The 16,991-nt window shown below is 48.3% G+C and overlaps 5 protein-coding genes across 5 annotated transcripts; 2 read left to right on the top strand and 3 right to left on the bottom strand.

Moving 5' to 3' along the window:
• The first annotated feature begins 291 nt into the window (after positions 1-291).
• Positions 292-2,904, top strand: IWZ02DRAFT_453457 (uncharacterized protein). The gene is made up of 5 exons (XM_066767654.1): positions 292-335; positions 356-1,563; positions 1,620-1,713; positions 1,766-2,272; positions 2,340-2,904. The coding sequence occupies exons 2-5, from the start codon at positions 691-693 to the stop codon at positions 2,411-2,413; spliced, it is 1,548 nt and encodes a 515-aa protein (XP_066622673.1). The 5' UTR covers positions 292-335; positions 356-690; the 3' UTR covers positions 2,414-2,904.
• Positions 2,905-9,522: 6,618 nt separating this feature from the next.
• IWZ02DRAFT_420902 (Arv1-like family-domain-containing protein) lies at positions 9,523-10,857 on the top strand (the record flags this gene model as incomplete). The annotated part of the gene is given in 3 exon segments (XM_066765837.1): positions 9,523-9,840; positions 9,853-10,129; positions 10,367-10,857. The coding sequence occupies 3 exon segments, from the start codon at positions 9,523-9,525 to the stop codon at positions 10,855-10,857; spliced, it is 1,086 nt and encodes a 361-aa protein (XP_066622672.1).
• IWZ02DRAFT_453447 (ATP synthase subunit H-domain-containing protein) lies at positions 10,840-12,636 on the bottom strand. Its single transcript, XM_066767653.1, has 3 exons — positions 12,231-12,636; positions 11,567-11,650; positions 10,840-11,480 (listed from the first exon to the last, which is right to left on the bottom strand). The coding sequence occupies exons 1-3, from the start codon at positions 12,239-12,241 to the stop codon at positions 11,303-11,305; spliced, it is 273 nt and encodes a 90-aa protein (XP_066622671.1). The 5' UTR covers positions 12,242-12,636; the 3' UTR covers positions 10,840-11,302.
• Positions 12,637-13,390: 754 nt separating this feature from the next.
• Positions 13,391-15,195, bottom strand: IWZ02DRAFT_285441 (Mob1/phocein). Its single transcript, XM_066763704.1, has 2 exons — positions 14,824-15,195; positions 13,391-14,767 (listed from the first exon to the last, which is right to left on the bottom strand). The coding sequence occupies exons 1-2, from the start codon at positions 15,016-15,018 to the stop codon at positions 13,475-13,477; spliced, it is 1,488 nt and encodes a 495-aa protein (XP_066622670.1). The 5' UTR covers positions 15,019-15,195; the 3' UTR covers positions 13,391-13,474.
• A 178-nt stretch (positions 15,196-15,373) lies between these two features.
• IWZ02DRAFT_470015 (putative Xaa-Pro aminopeptidase pepP) lies at positions 15,374-16,833 on the bottom strand (the record flags this gene model as incomplete). Its single annotated transcript, XM_066768766.1, has 2 exons — positions 15,374-16,427; positions 16,475-16,833. The coding sequence occupies 2 exons, from the start codon at positions 16,831-16,833 to the stop codon at positions 15,374-15,376; spliced, it is 1,413 nt and encodes a 470-aa protein (XP_066622669.1).
• Positions 16,834-16,991: the final 158 nt, after the last annotated feature.

The following is a 16,991-nucleotide window of genomic DNA, read 5'->3' as shown; positions in this document are numbered from 1 at the left end:
CCAATAGCTGCGCCTCGCCCTTTTGTGATCGGTGGTGGTGGTGGTGTTGACGGCGAGAGGGACGACGCTACCTACCTGTGCCCATGTAGGCACGAGGCAAGGAAGGGAGCACCCACGTCATTCTGAGAGTAGGTACCTAATCCATGAGCAGCGGGCCGGGCGGGCAAATGGCAGGGAATGCAGGATGCGCCACCGCAGTCAGTCAGCTGCGACCAACGGAACTGCGCCCAACGGCAGGCCTGGACTGGATGCCCAGCAGTGGACGTCGAGCGGCTTTCGCAGTGCATCGATAGCAGCACTCTCCCCACTCCGCACGGCCCCTCCTCCTACAAGGCCCCTACCTACCTACCTACCTCCCTACCTACCTACCTACCTCCCTACCTACCTACCTACCTATCCGATGACGCATGCTGCCTTGGGCTTCCTTCTCATCTCATTCCACATCCTCCAAGCCAACCTCGTCTTTTCCCTCTGCCCCTGCTCACCGGCGCTTCTCGCCCGAGAGATCCTGCAAGCTCCTCACAACCACTCAAACCCACCCTGCAAACAAACCACCGCTTCCCTGCCGCCGCCCCCAAGCTGTTTTACTTGCCGCGCTAGCAGGGTCATCTTTCTCTCTCCATTCCCCGCTTCTCACTACTTCACTCTTCCTCTCTTTCCTACCGTCTCCTACCCTCAGCTGTCGTCAGTATGCCGCCCGGCTTCCGCTCCTCCACGAGCGCCCTGGACCGCTTCGACGACTTTGACCCGCCTCCAAGGCCCATGCGATGGGACCGCGAAAAGTTTGAGCGCGTGCGGAGTCGCGGGCCTCCGTACGACGACCGCGAAGTCTTTCGCTACGAGGAGCGCGCCCCGGCGCCTCCCAAGTCAGTCACCGTCGAGGAGCGCATCCCGCCGAGCCGCGTCGAGGAACGGCGCTTCTACGAAGACGACGTCTACATTGACCGGCGGCCTGGCCACCGCCCCGACTTTCTCGACCGCGAGGAGCCCTCTTCCGAGGAGCTGGCCAGTCGCGCACTAGCCCCTTATCGTCGCCGCACCGTGAGAGAGGTCAGCCCGCCCGCGCGCTCGTCGCGGCCGCCCATTATCCGTCGCCAGTCGTCGCTCGACACGTTTGATCGCCCGCCCGTCCACCACCATCACCACTACTACCCCGACGAGGAAAAGGACCGCGGCGAGTGGCGGCCCCCGACGGGCGTCGACATTCCGCTGCCCATTCGTCGCCGCTCCCGCTCGCATCGCCGCCGCTCGCCTCCTCCCGACCGCTACAGGGACGAGGAGTTTGAGGAAATCAGGCACAAGGATGCCGAGCCGGACTTCAAAGAAGACTACAGAGAAGTCGAGATTCGGCGCGAGAAGAGCAAGGTGCGCAAGCCGCGCAGCGAGCGCAGCAGCAGGAGCAAGCATCGCGCGCCGTCGTCGACCAGCTCGTCCACTTCGAGCTTTGAAGAGATTACTGAAGAGGCGCCCCCGCTGCCTGGCAAGAGAGGCAAGACTCGCATGCCCAAGCGCCTTGTGCACAGGAAAGCAATTGTTGAGCTCGGCTATCCGTTTGAAGAGGAGGTAAGTGTCATTGTTGACCTTTTTTTTTGAATGCCGCGTCTGACTTTCAGTTGCAGGATGACTTTCTCATTGTGAAGCGGGCACTGGAGAAGCCTCAGATTGACGAGATTATCAAGATCAGCGAAAGCTATAGAATGGAGGACAAGGACAGTAAGTTGTGTCCGTCTTGTTGTTGTCTGAATAATGTCTAATAAGCCGGCAGAGGTTACAACATACCGCTACGACAAGGAGGAAGTTATCGAAGCACCTCCGCCTCCACCTTCAGTACATGACCCACCACCTCCAACCATCATCGAGGCGCCGCCTCCGCCTCCCTCTGTGCACTCGTCCCATGCGTCCCACCATACGCATCGCTCCCACCGCTCGCACCACACCCACAAATCGCATCACACGCAACACTCCCACCACTCGCCGCACTCCCAACACACGCACACGGTGCGGAGCGTGTCTCCTCCTCGAGAGATTATCGAGGAGCGCATCGAAGAAGTGCGTCCGGGACCTCTCGTGGTAGTCCCCGAGCACCGTCACCGCAGCGACCGCGAGATCCGCGAGGAGATTCGAGAACTGGAACGCGAGCGGCGGGCGCTCCAGCTAGAGCGCGAAGCGCGCGACCTGCGCATCACCGAAGTCGAGTACCCCGTCACCGAGTACGAAGTGATCGAGGAGCGGCCGGCTCGCAACGTGATTCGGGTCGACAAGGATCATAAGGGTAGGTTAGCCCTTATTCGATCGTCACACTAGAGAGGATAAAATGGTTGATGTGTTGGACGTTGTAGTGGTACGTTCGCGAACGCGCTCGAGGCCGCCTAATCCCAAGCTTGTTGCGGCCATGATGTCGACGCTTACTTAGGTAGCGACGATGGGACGGACGTGTGGTATTGATTTGAGAGAAAGAGAGCATGTCGGGCATTATACCACCACGTCTCCTACGGCCTCTTTGTGTGGAGGACGGGAGCCTGGAGAGACCTAATTACGATTTCCCTTTTGTCCCTTTTTTTTTTTTTTTTTTTTTTACCTTCTCTAACAATTTGAGATGATGACGGGGTTTGACATGAGTACTACCAGCAAAGAGCGTGTGCCTTTTTTACAGGATCAAGATAGATTTCTAAATGAACCTACGGCTGAGACGGCAGCAATGGATGATGCAGTTCCGTCTGGTCCCTCAATCGCGCCAAGACGACTCCACTGCACGTGCTCAATACGATATCTTTAATATCTCTTGAGGCGCAGCAGTAGCGATATCGGTACCAAACTGACAAGACACGTTTATAATCACCTGATTCTAATTATATAAAGTAGTTATGTGAGTAGATAGTTATAGAGATAAGATAATATCTTCCCCTTATTATATAACTAATTATGTATACGGACGTACCTACTTATCCGTAATTATTATAAGCCTAGAATTACTAATATATACCTAGTTAACTAATTAGAGCCGCGTAACTTAAGTAGGCCCCCCTAGCTATATATTAAAGCTTAGTACTATACCTAATTAGGATAATTCTATAGGAAATATAGAGTTTTTAATATTAGGGCACCCTACCCTATAAAGACTTATACCTTTCTAGATTAGGTAGTTTTAAGAACTTTCTAGGTGTTACACCTTAGTAAAATTACTATAACTACTAACGCTACTATTATTCTTAATATAGCTAAAGACTAGGATAGATAGCTTAACTAGACTATCTCCCTCCTTAATTAATATAATCTACTTAAATATACTAGTCTTATTACTCTCTTTCCTAAAATAGAGCCTTAAGAGCCTCTCCTTAAAGGACTAGTCCTTACTAATAAAAAGGACCTTAAAACCTATAAATAATAAGTACTACTCCTCCTACTATATAAGGACTTCATAACTAAGAAGTACCTTACCCTTAATAAGATTATAGATACCTACTCCCTAACTACTAAACGCTTAGCTTACGGAAAACCTATAATTAAGGAAAGGATAAGCGCTCTAAAGGATAGGTTCATACTAATAAGTAACTATAGGGAAAAGATACTCTTAAAGGAGTTAAGATAGCTTTAGAAGGGATTAAGGATATAAGACCCTATAAATTAGGTAAGTAAATAGGAGTATCTCTAATAATATATAGAGGATTTAAAGCTTCCTAAAGTAGGTAGGATAGTAGAGTACTTTATATAAGCTATCTATAAGTCTAATAAGTAGGCTACGTCTACTCTCTAGATAAAGAAGCTCCTTTTAGCTTACCTTAATCTTTCTACCACCATTAACACCTTTTTAGTATATAGATAAGACTTTAGTATGAGTAGCTATAGTAGTAATACCGCGGTTCTTTAAGACGTTTTAAGCTAAGCATATAAGGACTAGATAATAATAAAAGGTTCTACTATATCATCTAAAGGCTATCCCTATAGAGACTTAACTAGGAAGATAGATAATAAGTAGTACCCTACGCGTACGGCCTATAACATTATTAACCCGGCTAAATATAAGCTACTTAATAACCGCTTAAAGGAGGAGAAGGCTTAACTATCATACTATATAGACTAACTTAAGGCTAAGCCTTACTAGAGAGCTATTCCTAAGTAGTTTAATAATACTAAGGTCCTTAAACTACTAGATGATAATAAATCCATAAAACCGCGTAAAGGGAATACGTATATTACTATCTCTAATTAAAACCCGTAGAACTACTTAGTTTAAACGGCTCTTAATAAAGAATAGATCCTAGATATAGGCTTAGATCTTTATATTATTAATTACTACTCCTATGTAAGCTTTAAACTAACTAGACTTCTATTAAATAATAATATTAACGTTAGAAATAGGATAATTAGAGTAGTTACGTATAGGAGAGTTAAACTCTATATAAAGGACACTAAAGGCCTTCTATATAACTTAAACCTCTATAATATAGTGTACATCCTAGGCTTTTATATTAATATTATATCTAAAGGATACCTTAAGAAGGCTAGCTTTATTTAGCATTTATAGGATAACATAATACTCTATAATAGAAACCTATTACTTTAACTCTCTTAGCTATAAGGATGTATCCTATACTTCCTAATTAATACTCTAGCCTAGTAAATACCTTAGATACTTAACTAGCTAGCTAATAAATAAGGGAATCCTCTCTTAGTAGACTAGGTCCTTAAAGCATAGAAGTAATAAGCTTACGCCTCTATTATTTAAGATCTTTAAACTATAACTCTCTAGTAATAATAGTAAACTTAATCTAGTAATACTATACTATTCACCCTAGCTATTACCTACTATAGTATAAACCTAATAAGGTCTCTCCTATCTCTAGCCTAGTATACCCTCCTTAGCTATATCGGCTGTAAGCGAATTAAATACCTAGAGTATAATATAGAGGGAGTAGCTATTATAATACTATCTAAAGATATCCTACGTATAAATAAGTATAATATGTATGTAAGATCTAAGAGCTCTATAATAAATAATAGGCATACTATAGCCTATCTCCCTACCCTATAGGGAGAGATAGTAGTAGATATTATATACTTTACACCCGTATATAACGGAGACCTATACTTATTCTACGCTTATAACTTAGAGACTAGAGTATACTTTATAAGCTCATATCCTACTAATAATACTAAGACCTAGCTAAAGATATAGAATGAGCTTATAGCATTTATCTATGCCCTTAGATGAGATATCTACATCTTAAGGATAGATAATGAGCTAAAAGCTAGCCTAGAGTTCCGCTTAATAGTTCTTAATAATAAGACTAAGATTAAGCTAATAGTGCTATATACTTTAGTATAAGATCTAGCTAAGAGAGCTAGGGGGGTAATTATTTAGGTAGTACATTCCCTACATTTATATACTAATCTACTAGAGAACCTTTAGCTAGAAGTTTACGCTATAGTAGCGTATCTAGTTAATTACTTCCTAACGTAGTAACTAAAGTAGAAAACCCTATTTAAGCTTACTACTAGCTATAAGCCGAATCTTACTTATATTAGGCTGTTTAGCTATAAGGCGTACATCTATAGGATAGGGAAGAACTAACTAGGTAAGACTTATAAGCTAGAGTCACGCGCTAATATTAGATACTTAGTTAGCTAGGATTTAATGATAATTACATAAATCTAGATCCTATTATTAAATAAGGTAGTAAGGACTAGGAACGTCCTCTTTAATAAACGCTAATAATATTACCTAGGCTAGCTAGAGGACTAATAGGCTATTAACACGCTAAATATACTTAATCCTTATCTACTAGACTAGTTCTATAAGCTGCTTTTAGCCTTAGGACTCTTTAATATAAAAGAGAAAGTTTATAACTAGTAGGAGCCCTATTATAACCCTTAAAAGCTCCTATTAAATAAGCTATTTTAGGAAGATTAGGGGCCTACTAACTAGGATAACTTTTAATATAACACGATCTTTCCTATTTAAGATATCCTAGCTATACTATAAAGCATTTTAGACTTATTAAATCTCCTATTAACTCTTACGGATCCCGTAATGTAGAGGCTAAATCTTACTAATAATGTAGAAGAACTACGTATTACTAATAAGATCCCTCCTTATACGCTTAATATAGACGCGCTAACGCGCTAAGATTAGCTACTTACATTAAACATAATACCTAAACTACGTCTCTTACTAAATATAGATAGTATGTTCCTACCTATTATCGGTATTAAACGCTTAGCTAAAGATGAACCTAAGTATCTAGTAAAGTAACTTAATAATAAGCTAATAATCCATCTAGTTAATCTCTTATACTAAAGCTTCTACCTCTTACTTACCTTAGCCATCACCCTTACCTTAGCTACGTAAATTATAACGTAAGCCGTGCTCTATCATAATAATCTTCCTCTAGAACCTCATAGATATAAGTAGATGCTATAATACCCGCATAAAGACCTCTTTATAGATACTATTAATAAGGAGTTTTAGAAGGTAATAGATACTAGGATGTTTAAGTAGGTTAAGAAGCTACTAGACATAGTAATAATACCCCTCACTTAGGTATTTAAATATAAGCTAAATACGGACCTCTTCCTAGAGCATTATAAGGCTCGCCTTTATGTAAGAGGAGACTTATAAAGCATAAAGTATAAGACGTACGCGTCTACCCTTACTATATAAATCTTTTATGCCTTAATAGCTATTATCGCGGCGTTTAATATAGAGTATAACTAATAGGACGTTATTAACGCCTTTTTAAATACTAGACTCCTATATGTACTATATACCTAGCCTCTAGAAGGGATTAAATATCTAGGCCGTATAGTATTAAAGATTTACTAAGTGCTATATAGCCTTAAAGAGGCTCCCCTTCTCTAGTAAACCTACTTTATAGGTATCCTAAGGAAGCTCGGCTTTAAATAAGTGCCGGGAATTAAGTATCTCTTCTCTAATAGCCTTATATATGTGTTCTTCTACGTAGATAACTTCTATATAGTTTACTTTCATAAAGATGTAGTATACGTAGTAGCTATTAAATCTAAACTTAAGAGGGAGATTAAGATTATAGGTAGAGCTCCTATCTACTAGTTCTTAGGCATGAAGATTACTAGGAATAGGGCTAAGTAGGTCCTTTAGGTAGACTAAGAAGCGTACATTAAGAAGATAGCTACCTAGTACATAATTAAACTTAATACTAAGCCTCTATAATTACTACTCCTAGTAAGATTAGACCTCTTTATACCTAAGGACTACGTTACTATACTTAAAGAGATTAAGGCGTTTTAAGGCCGTATTAGCTTAATTAACTTCGTAGCTATTACTATATGCTTAGATGTTACCTTTACTATATCTTAGCTAGCTAGATACCTCATAAACCCTATAAAGGCTTATTTAAAGGCTGCTAATTACATCCTATAGTACTTACTTAACACTAAGGAACTTAGCCTATAGTATAGATAAGGATAGCTAAACGGAGTAGCGCTTAGCGCCCTATATAGGGAGTTCTTTAGAGCTTTAGACGCTTTATTTAGCGATGATATAGCCACTTATAAGTCATCTAAAGGATGGATCTTTATACTATTTAGCGGCCTAGTAGACTAGAAGGCTACGCGCTAAACTACCGTCATAAAATCTACTACTAAAGCTAAGTTATTATCTCTCTCTTACGCTAGGACTAAGATAGTTTAGTAGAAGTAATTCTTTAAGAATCTCCGCTTATAATTAGACTTATTACTAATTCTTTAGTATGATAACTAATAAATGCTTAGGATTATTACTAAAGATCTTCCTAAACTAAAAACATCTCTTTAATACATAGATATCCATTAATATTAGCTACGCTAAGTATACTAGGACGGCTCTATTTAGTTTTAATAGTATCTAACTAAAGAGATGCCCGCTAACGGCCTTACTAAATAACTTAATAGAGTAGTCTATAAAGCCTTTATCTAACGGGCTAGACTTACTCTAGCTAGAATAGAGTTTTAGGAGTAGTAGTCTACTACTTATAATATATTAGCTTATCCCGTCGCGTAGGATTAATACTAAACCTAATAGTACTAACGCGTAACCCTATAACTAATAATTTAATAACCCTCTTATTAAATATACTATCTCCTATATATTAAGACTATTCTTACTTATTTCTTCCCTTCCTTTAAACTAATAATATCCTCTTACTAGAGTAGTAGCCTCTTTAATAACCTTAATAACCTTATCTTTAGACCTCTTAAGCGCTAAACGCTTAAATATAGAGTAGCTATCTAGGCCGCCTTTACTTCCATTACTAGAAAACACTATATCTAGCTACGTAGAGCCTACTAGGACCCTATATAATTAAAGTAGATATATAACATCCTCTCCTTAGTCCTCCCTACCTTTATTAAACTTAACTATAAGACTAGCTACACCTTTAACTTAGCCTTCATCCTCTATAAGTCTATTTACTATAATAAGAAACTAAACTATATATAAGTCCTTAGGAGTAGTATCTATTAAGCTAGCTTATTTAATGATCTTATTATCTTATACCTATACGCCTTATTAGTTTTTAACCCTATTTAGGAGGGATTATACTATAATAACTATCTAGGTAAGATTAACTACGGCTATCTCTTAAATCCTAATAATAAGATGCTTCTCCTTAAAGGAGCCTATATAAGCTACGTTCTTACCTATTAGCCCTATACCTAGACTAGATACTAGGCGGCGGTTAGCTACTTTAAGGGTATTAAATAAGAGGATAAGGGTATAGGTAAAGTTAGCTTTATAGACCTTATAATAGATGATTAAGAGGCCTAGGGGACCCTCCCTTAGTATTACTAAGGCATTTCCTATTTTAGCTAGACTATAACTTCATCTTATAGTATTCTTATATCTCTTAGGCTTTAGAATCATTCTATTCTAGGGGGGTGAATCACGCTAAGATGACTCTACTATATATACTTAATATAATATCTTTAATATCTCTTAAGGCGTAGTAGTAGTAATATTAGTACTAAACTAATAAGACACGTTTATAATTACCTAATTCTAATTATATAAAGTAGTTATGTGAGTAGATAGTTATAGAGACAAGACAATATCTTCCCCTCATCACATGACTGATTACGTACACGGACGTACCCACTTATCCGTGATTCCCTCCCGTCCATCACTCTATGGCTGTGGTGTCGGGGAGCGGCCCGACCATTGGATCGGTCCCGAAGTCGAAGGCTATGGTCCGTGCATTACCCCGGATTTCCAGACTTCGATTCGACTCGCGACGCGCGCAGACAACGACATTCGTCCATTACCTCGTCATGGGCCGAACCATGCTACCGTACTCCTCTGCTCGACGACGTCTCTCCCCATGAGTCCCTAAGCACGCCTCTCGCCCTCTCTCCTCTGCTCGACGACGTCTCTCCCCATGAGTCCCTAAGCACGCCTCTCGCCCTCTCTCCTCTCCAGAACCGTCGCCACCACACCCCTCCCTAACCTCCCTCGCCGGCCATCTCCTCGCCCTCGCCCTCGACCTCGCGCCCAGCGACACGACAACCAAAATGCCCATCTGCATCGAATGCCGATACCCGCTGCGCACACTGTACACGACGTACAGCAAAGCGGACGACCGGTCGCTGGGCAAAGGGGTGCGGCTGACGCAGTGCCCGCGCTGCAAGCGGTTCGGCGACAAATACGTCGAGCACGACTTCGTGGTGCTGTTTATCGACTTGGTCTTGATCAAGCCCCAGGTGTATCGGCATTTGCTGTTTAATCGGTTGGGGAGGGAGGATGACAGGTTTGACGTGCGCTGCCCTGCCTACATAAATGGCGACCTGCTTTCTGGATTCTTGATGCAGAGGCTGACTCTTGCTGCGTGGGTGCGTGTATAGCCGTCGATTATTCGCCTCGGTATCCTGCTCCTCCTCTTCGACGTCTACCTCACCTGGGCGCGCATCGAAAAGGCGTCGCCGAACCCCTTTTCCACCGCGTCGTCCTCGCCATCCTCTCCGCAATCCTCCTCTCCTACCTCCTCGTCAAACGCATCCGACGCCGCGCTCCTCTCTTCGCAGCCGCTCGTCTTGCAGTACATGTTCTTCCTCGGCCTGTGCACGGCACAGACGCTCGCCTTCCATCTCCCGATCCGCTTCTTGTGCGCCCACCCGCCGCGTTTGTGGTTGCCGTCCATCTTGGCGCGGTGGGGGAGCAGCGGCGAGGAGACTGTGACGGTGGCTGCGAATAACAGTGCAGGGGGAGGAGGTATTGGCGGCGGTGTGCTGCCACCGGCGACAATCGCAGCACTTGCGTCGACGTCGTCTTCTTCGGCAACACTACAGCCTGCAGGAGTAGGAGCAGCAGGGCAAACAACCGTGAGCCGCGTCGCCTCCTCCCCCGCCTCAGCATCAGGCACAACCACGCCCTCCCATCCTCACCATCCTCACCACCACCACCACCACCACCACCGCAACCCCTCCTCCCCCTCCACCCCCTCCCCAAAATTCATCCCCCTCATCCCCCACCACCCCCACCCCACCCCCCTCAGCACCGCCCTCCTCGTCAGCAGCTGCACAAAGCTGTTCCCCCTGCTCCTCATCATCTGGGACTACGACCTGCCCTCGTCCGCCAGCGCCGTCAGCTGGGCCGTCATCGTCAACAATGTCGCCGCGCTCGAGATCCTCATGGATTGCGGGTACCTGCGGGCGGGCCTGTTGGTGGGCGTGGGTGCGGCCGTGAGGGCGGTTGTGGGACGCTGCGTTTTGAGGAGCGTGGGTGTGGGTGTGGGGGAAGGGGGAGGCGGAGGGGCGTTGGGTGCGGATGTGGGCGCGTTTGTAAGGGCGGTTGGGATGTGGGGGAGGGGTGTGGTTTTGGGGTTGGGGGGTCGGGGTTCTGGGGGTTGAGGATGGATGGGTGGTCGATGGGCGTGGTCTTTGCTCCTGTCGTCGTGGGGATAAGTATTGGGAGGAGGGGCGTTTGGCGTTGGCGTTGGGATGAGGTGGTGCAGTTTGGCTGGCTTTGATCAATTAGACGCTTAATTCTGTACTGTAGCTACGCAGCTTGAGTGAGAAAAGTAACATCCATGATACACACATCCACTATGTAGATGACAGACTGACCGAGTGCCTTGCATTCTGCATTCTGTTCGTCTGTCTGCGTCGCCTGACCACAAGAAGAAAAAGACGAAAAAGGAGAGAGAGAAGAGAAATCAACCCATCAATCAAAACGCCCATCTCATTCAAAAAACGTAACCTCTCCCATCTCCCCCTTCCTTTCCCTTCCTTTCCTTTTCCATTTCTCCTCCGCTCTCCCCTCTCCACCCGCCCCCAAACTCAAAACCTCAACCCCCTAAAACCCAACAACCCCAGGCGCACTACCCCCCAAAACAGCCGCACTGCCCGCCTCAACCTCGGGCCTCAGATCGGAGCGCCGCGGCGTGATGAGCGGGTGCCACTGCGCCAGGAACGTAATGGCCCACATGAGATAGCACGACCAGGCCGAGAGGATGAGGGTGGAGCGCCAGACCCTGAGCGTGCGCGTGTGTATTAGCGGTGTTGTTGATGTGGGAAAGGGGGAAAAGGGTGGGTTGGTTGGAAGAGGAATGAGTCTTACGTCTGATTCTCGCCCTTGGGACTGGCGAACCAGGATAAGCCGGAGAAGGCGACGATGATGATGAGGCCGATTATGACGCTCCAGCTGTTTGTTGTGAGAGGAGAGATTAGTGGGGGGTTTTTTTTTTTTTTTTTTTTTTTGGTTTTAGGAAGATTGGGGAGGGAAGCATGGGAAGGAAAGGGGAGGGTTTTTGGGAGGGGTTGTGTCGGTCTGTCGGTCTCTCTGCCTGTCTGTCCGTCTGTTTGCCGCAGAGAATGGAGATGGAGGGAGGAGACGAGCTTGCTAGTCAGTCATAGCCAGAGCCAGCCAGCCAGCCAGAACGCATCGCTGCCGCTCGTCTTGACTGACTGAATGACTGACTAACTGGCCCTGGCTCCGCCGTGTAATATCCCATATCCCATATCCCAAATCCCACATCTCGCCCTCTCACAGCATCATCCCAACTATTTCACTTTCTCAAACTCTCTCCACCACACCATCGTCATTCTTCTTCCATACCGCTTCCCGATTATGCGTTTGGCAGCCGGGCTCCCTCCCTCCTCTCTCCATGGGCCAAACCGACGGACAGACAGACAGACGGAAAGTGACGATGTGCATCCGCCTCGGTGCTCACTCCAATCCAATGCAATCCAAATCATCTCCTCATCCGTCTCCAGCAACTTACCCGTTAGCCATGATGTCCGCTTCTCTTATCCCGTAATACACCTTCGTTTATCAATCTGCCCTCGACACAGGCTATGCGCAATTGCTTCGGCGGTCGGTAGCGTGCGTCGTTGATTCGATGCGTAGGTCGACGCCTCGTTCGTTTCGCACCGGGCAGGCGAGCTGGTAGGTATACAGACAGAGACAGCGATTCGATTCGTCCGCTTGGTGTGGTGTGGTGTGATGTGGTGATGCAGCAGACCGGGCACGACTCCTCTCGATGGTGAGCAGGTACGTGGGTTGAAACGTAGGTAGGTAGGTGTGTAGAGGTGGAAAGCCAGATACTCGGGACAGTTGGGTCAGTCGGTCGGTCGGTCGGTCCGTGACGGAGGCGCAGGCGGAGGTCGATGCGGGCGGTGAGGTGTGTGAGCGCGGGCCGCCTGAACACCTAAGCAGGGTGGGCGCCACCGTAGACGCCGGGTAGTTGAGGCGCGCCACGCCAAGTCGAATTCGAATCTACATCTATCCATCTCGATACACCGACTGCCTGCCTACAGCACAGGCCAGGTAACTGAAGCAGGTAATAAACATACAAACAGATAGGTGGAAAACGCCGACCGAGAAGAGGACCAGGTGGGTATCTACATCGTCATCTTCATCAATTACTGTACTGTACTGTACGTAGAACTTAAACCAAGAGAAAGAAAGAAGGAAGAGAAGAAAAGTCTACGACCGACCGACTAAGTATGGCCCGGCGGACTCATTAGAGACTACAAAAGTGCTTAACTATGTTGATAAGTGGGTGTATTACAGCGTCCTGCTCCTCGTCTTCCTTCTCACCATGCAACGCATGCAATGCGCATGCCACGACACGACGCTGCGCCGCCTTGCCTTGCCTTGTCCTGTTCAGTCCTGTCCAGCCCTGCCCTGAGTCGAACTGCACCCACCGTCCGATATGTATCATCAACGATGATGCCACTCAAGCCAGCCAGCCAGCCTAGCCCATTCCAATCTCAGTCAAGAAACTGCCGCATCAAGCAAAATGAATCAGAACAGTGCTTTTTGCCATCCATGACCGCAAAGCCGCCGGCTGGCTGACAAGGCGAGCCAAGGGCATTGTGTGGTCGTGCCGTGTCGTATGGTCAAGTGTGGTTAGCCTGGGTATCAACCGCCCCCTCTACCGCCGCCGCCCGCTCTCACTCCAATCACTCCTCTCCTCTAATGCAAGCAAGATGCAAATGCTGAATGCTGTATCACCACGCGTCTTCAGTCATCCGTTTTGGCAGCTTCCGTCATCGACGACATCGTCGTGTCCGCTGCTGGCGCGTCGTCGCTCTTCGACTGCTCCTTGGCTTCCGTCTCCGTTTTCAATTCCGTGTCGTCTGCGGTTTTGGGCTGCTTGGCACTGTCTTCCTTTTTGTCTTCGTTCTTGGTCTCCTCGTCGTTTTCCTTGGTCGGCTCTGTTTCGCCCGCTTTTGCTTCTTCGGGCTCTTCCTTTGCCTCGTCCTCCTCTTTCGTACCTGGTTTTGCGTCCTGCGAAAGGACGGTCGTCGGTGAATCAGGCGTGATCTCGGTAATGTCGACAGACGGCACGTCAGGCTCGATCTCCGTCTCTTTTGCGGGCTCGCTTTCACTGCTCGCGGGGTTGGATGGCTCCTCCTTTTCGGCCTCCGACTTGATGGATCCGCCTGACTCCGAGAAGCTCTCCTCCGCAGGCGACTCGACCTTTGATCTGGGCTCCTCTTCCTCCTCCTTCTCCTCAATCACCGTCGACACCGAGTGAGCGCTCGACGACGCCGTATGTCGGTGCCTCTTTGTCGTATTGCCCGTCACCAGCGTCGCGCTCCCTGGGACATCCGCCTCGCGGCCCTTGGCTCCCTCGTCCCCATTCTTCTTCAATATCGTCGGCACGGAGGTTGGCAATGGCTCTGTCGGCGTGGGCGCCTCGATGCCCTCGGCCTCGGGCGGAATCGTGTAGTTATCATTCTGAATCAGGCTGTAGGTATCGCAGACGACCTTGAAAAACTGATACAGGCCCGTCTTGTTTTCGACCTTCCAAAACATATCGCGATGCTGGAACCAGGCGTGTGCGTAGATGCGGTACACGCGGCGGAAAATGTTGGTCAGCTGGCGGATCTGCTGGTGCGCGCTGCCCGTCTCGGTGCCCAGCGCCAGCCGGCTGGGGAAGCTCTTGGGGGACGTCAGCGTGTTGGCCGCCCAGTCCAGCGTGTGGCAGCAGTAGTCGATGGCGCAGCACGACTTGGGCGGGTCGTGCACCGCGCAGAGGTACTGCCATTCCGACGCGCGCATCTCGGGACATGTCTGCGCGGAGCAAGGGGGCTCGTCGGCGAAGAGCGCGATTAGGATCGAGTTGGAGTGTTGGGTGAGGAAGCGGCAGAGCTCGTACAGCCAGAGGGCTCGGTCGATTCCTTCGGGAGGCGTCGCAAGCTTGATTGCCGACGGTCTGTCGAGCGAGTTGGACGAGTTGGAGTCAGGCGGGTGCGTGGCGGCGTGGTGGAGCGCTTTGAGGTATTCTTGGAGTTGAAATGCAGACTCGATCTGGTCTAATGTCAGCTTCTGGACGCGCACATTGTAGAATTAAACAATGCACGCACGTCCTTGAGATCTGCGAGGGGCGGTCCCTCTGCCATGTCTGCGGCCTTGGTTCCAGAGCGGATGCGTCGCGACGCGCCCTGGTCGACTGTCGATTCATGCTCGTCGGAAGCGGGCGACTTGGGGCCGGACTGGTCTTCTGCAATGGGCGGCGGACTGGGCAGCCGTGGAGAGCTGGATGGCGACATGGCAGTCATGGTGTCGGCGGCAGGTTGGTTCGAGTCGATTTGTGTGGCTCGTCCAAGTCCGAGGAGCTTCGTCGGTTGGAGCTTGGGGCTATTGCTTGTTGTCAGTCCAGCGGCTCATCTTCGGGTAGATCATGCCTGGCTGCCATATGGATGGTCTGTGTGTTCATGGATGTGCTCTTTTACCTCAGAGCTTCAAAGAACCTCTTCATTTTGAAAAGGGGCGTTTTGGCTTTTTGTAAAGCAGTATTGCGCTTGAAGACGAGTGAAAGCACGACTTAGGAGTTCTTCTCAGTTTTATTTGCCAAATGGCGTGCTGAACGGACCACGACCGCCTCGTCAACTGCAACAAACATGCACTTTCTCTTCAGTTTCCGCCCGTTGCCAGAGCCTCAATCTCCTGCAGCGCCTTTGGTGTCTCCGTCAAATTCTCATATCCTGTTTCAGTGACCAAGACGTTATCCTCAATCCGAACGCCGCCGACATCCCAAAACTTGGCCAAGACGCCCTCGTCAATAAACTTCTTCTGCTTCTCGTCCTTCAAGAACGGATCGATGATAAACTTGCAAAAGTAGATGCCCGGCTCGACGGTGATGACGCTGCCCGCCGGCAGGTTTCCGCGCACGCGCAGGTACCGGAACATGGGGTCCTTGTCGGCATAGTTGGCGTGTCCGCCGCTGTCGTGCGTGTCCATGCCCAGGTAGTGGCCCAGGCCATGCGGGAAGAAGGCCACCGAGGTGCGCGCCTCGAAGATGGTGGCCGCGTCGCCCTTGAGGATGCCCACGTCGAGCAGGCCGGCAATTGCCGTGCGGTGCGCCTGCGCGTGCACGTCGTCCCAGCACACACCGGCTTTGAGAGACTCGATGGCTTCGATTTGCATACGCAGGACAATGTCGTAAATGGCGCGGCTCTCGGGCGTAAATTTGCCCGTCAGAGGAAACGTGCGCGTAATGTCGCTGGCGTAGCAGTCCTTCTCAGCGCCGGCGTCCAGCAAGAGGTTGAGCTTGCCGGCGAGGGGCTGGTCGTTGCGGACGTAGTGCAGAGTTGCGGCGCCGGTGCCCGAAGCAACAATGGAGCTATACGCTTGGTTCCGACAGCCGCGCTCGATGCAAGTCTTCAGGAACAGGGCCTCGAGCTCCCGTTCGTTGGTGGCAGAGTTGGCAGCTGCCATGACGGCCGTGTGGGCAGCCGTGGAGACGGTGTTGGCATGGCTGATGAGGGCGATTTCATAAGGAGTTTTGATGACGCGGCTCTCTTCAATGGCCGTCTTGAGGATTTCGTAATTCTTGTTCTCAAAAGATAGGAAAGAGACGGAATCGGAGATTTGGTTGGGAATAGCGTAAACGACAGACTTGGGAGTCTGGGAAGAGGCAAACCACGAGTTGAGCTCCGGAGTGGTCAGACAGTCGTCCACTTGGTACCTATTCAAGTTAGAGATGTGTTTCAATCATGAAGAGGGGTTACAAACTTCTGCAGCGCCTCTTCCTTGCCCATTGGCAACCCCGACCAAATCACCTCCTCAGGGTCCACCGGAGGAATAAACAGCGTCGTCTTCTCGCTCTTCAAGTCATACACAACAGCCGAATCCGGCAACTCGCAGCCAGTCAAGTAGTAAAAGTAGCGGCGCTGACGGAAAGGCATCTCCTGGTCATTATCCTCATTCATGCGGGTGCGCTGGCTCTCGAGGTAGATGATGCCGTCGGCCACGCCCTCGTCGGAAGACTGGACGTGCGACAGGATGTACTCCTTGACCTTTTTGGCGTGCACTTTGGCCGGGTACTTTTGCCCCTTGAGCACATCGCGGACCGAAGGCTTGGAAATGGACATTTTGAGTAGTTCGGCGCGGGCAGCGGTTTTGGCCGACTCGAGGTAGTGTAACAGGGTTTTGCTGAGGTCTCCTGGCGACGGTGGTGCGAGTCCTGGGGTGATGGTTTTGCCAGTCACTTGATCTTTGCTTTGTTGCTGGTTCTCAGCAGCCTCGTAGA

The sequence above is a fragment of the Phyllosticta citriasiana genome (assembly GCF_038021145.1).
Source record: "Phyllosticta citriasiana strain CBS 120426 chromosome Unknown IWZ02scaffold_7, whole genome shotgun sequence".
Taxonomy (NCBI): Eukaryota; Fungi; Ascomycota; class Dothideomycetes; order Botryosphaeriales; family Phyllostictaceae; genus Phyllosticta; species Phyllosticta citriasiana.
This window is presented reverse-complemented; position numbering and strand designations above follow the sequence as displayed.

Coding starts and splice junctions, on each gene's coding strand:
- IWZ02DRAFT_285441 (XM_066763704.1), bottom strand. CDS start 15,018: ATGACTGCCATGTCGCCATCCAGCTCTCCACGGCTGCCCAGTCCGCCG. Junction 14,768..14,823: donor CCCTCGCAGATCTCAAGGAC/GTGCGTGCATTG, acceptor ACATTAGACCAG/ATCGAGTCTGCATTTCAACT.
- IWZ02DRAFT_453457 (XM_066767654.1), top strand. CDS start 691: ATGCCGCCCGGCTTCCGCTCCTCCACGAGCGCCCTGGACCGCTTCGAC. Junction 1,564..1,619: donor GCTATCCGTTTGAAGAGGAG/GTAAGTGTCATT, acceptor TTTCAGTTGCAG/GATGACTTTCTCATTGTGAA. Junction 1,714..1,765: donor TAGAATGGAGGACAAGGACA/GTAAGTTGTGTC, acceptor ATAAGCCGGCAG/AGGTTACAACATACCGCTAC.
- IWZ02DRAFT_453447 (XM_066767653.1), bottom strand. Junction 11,481..11,566: donor CCCAAGGGCGAGAATCAGAC/GTAAGACTCATT, acceptor GCGCACGCTCAG/GGTCTGGCGCTCCACCCTCA.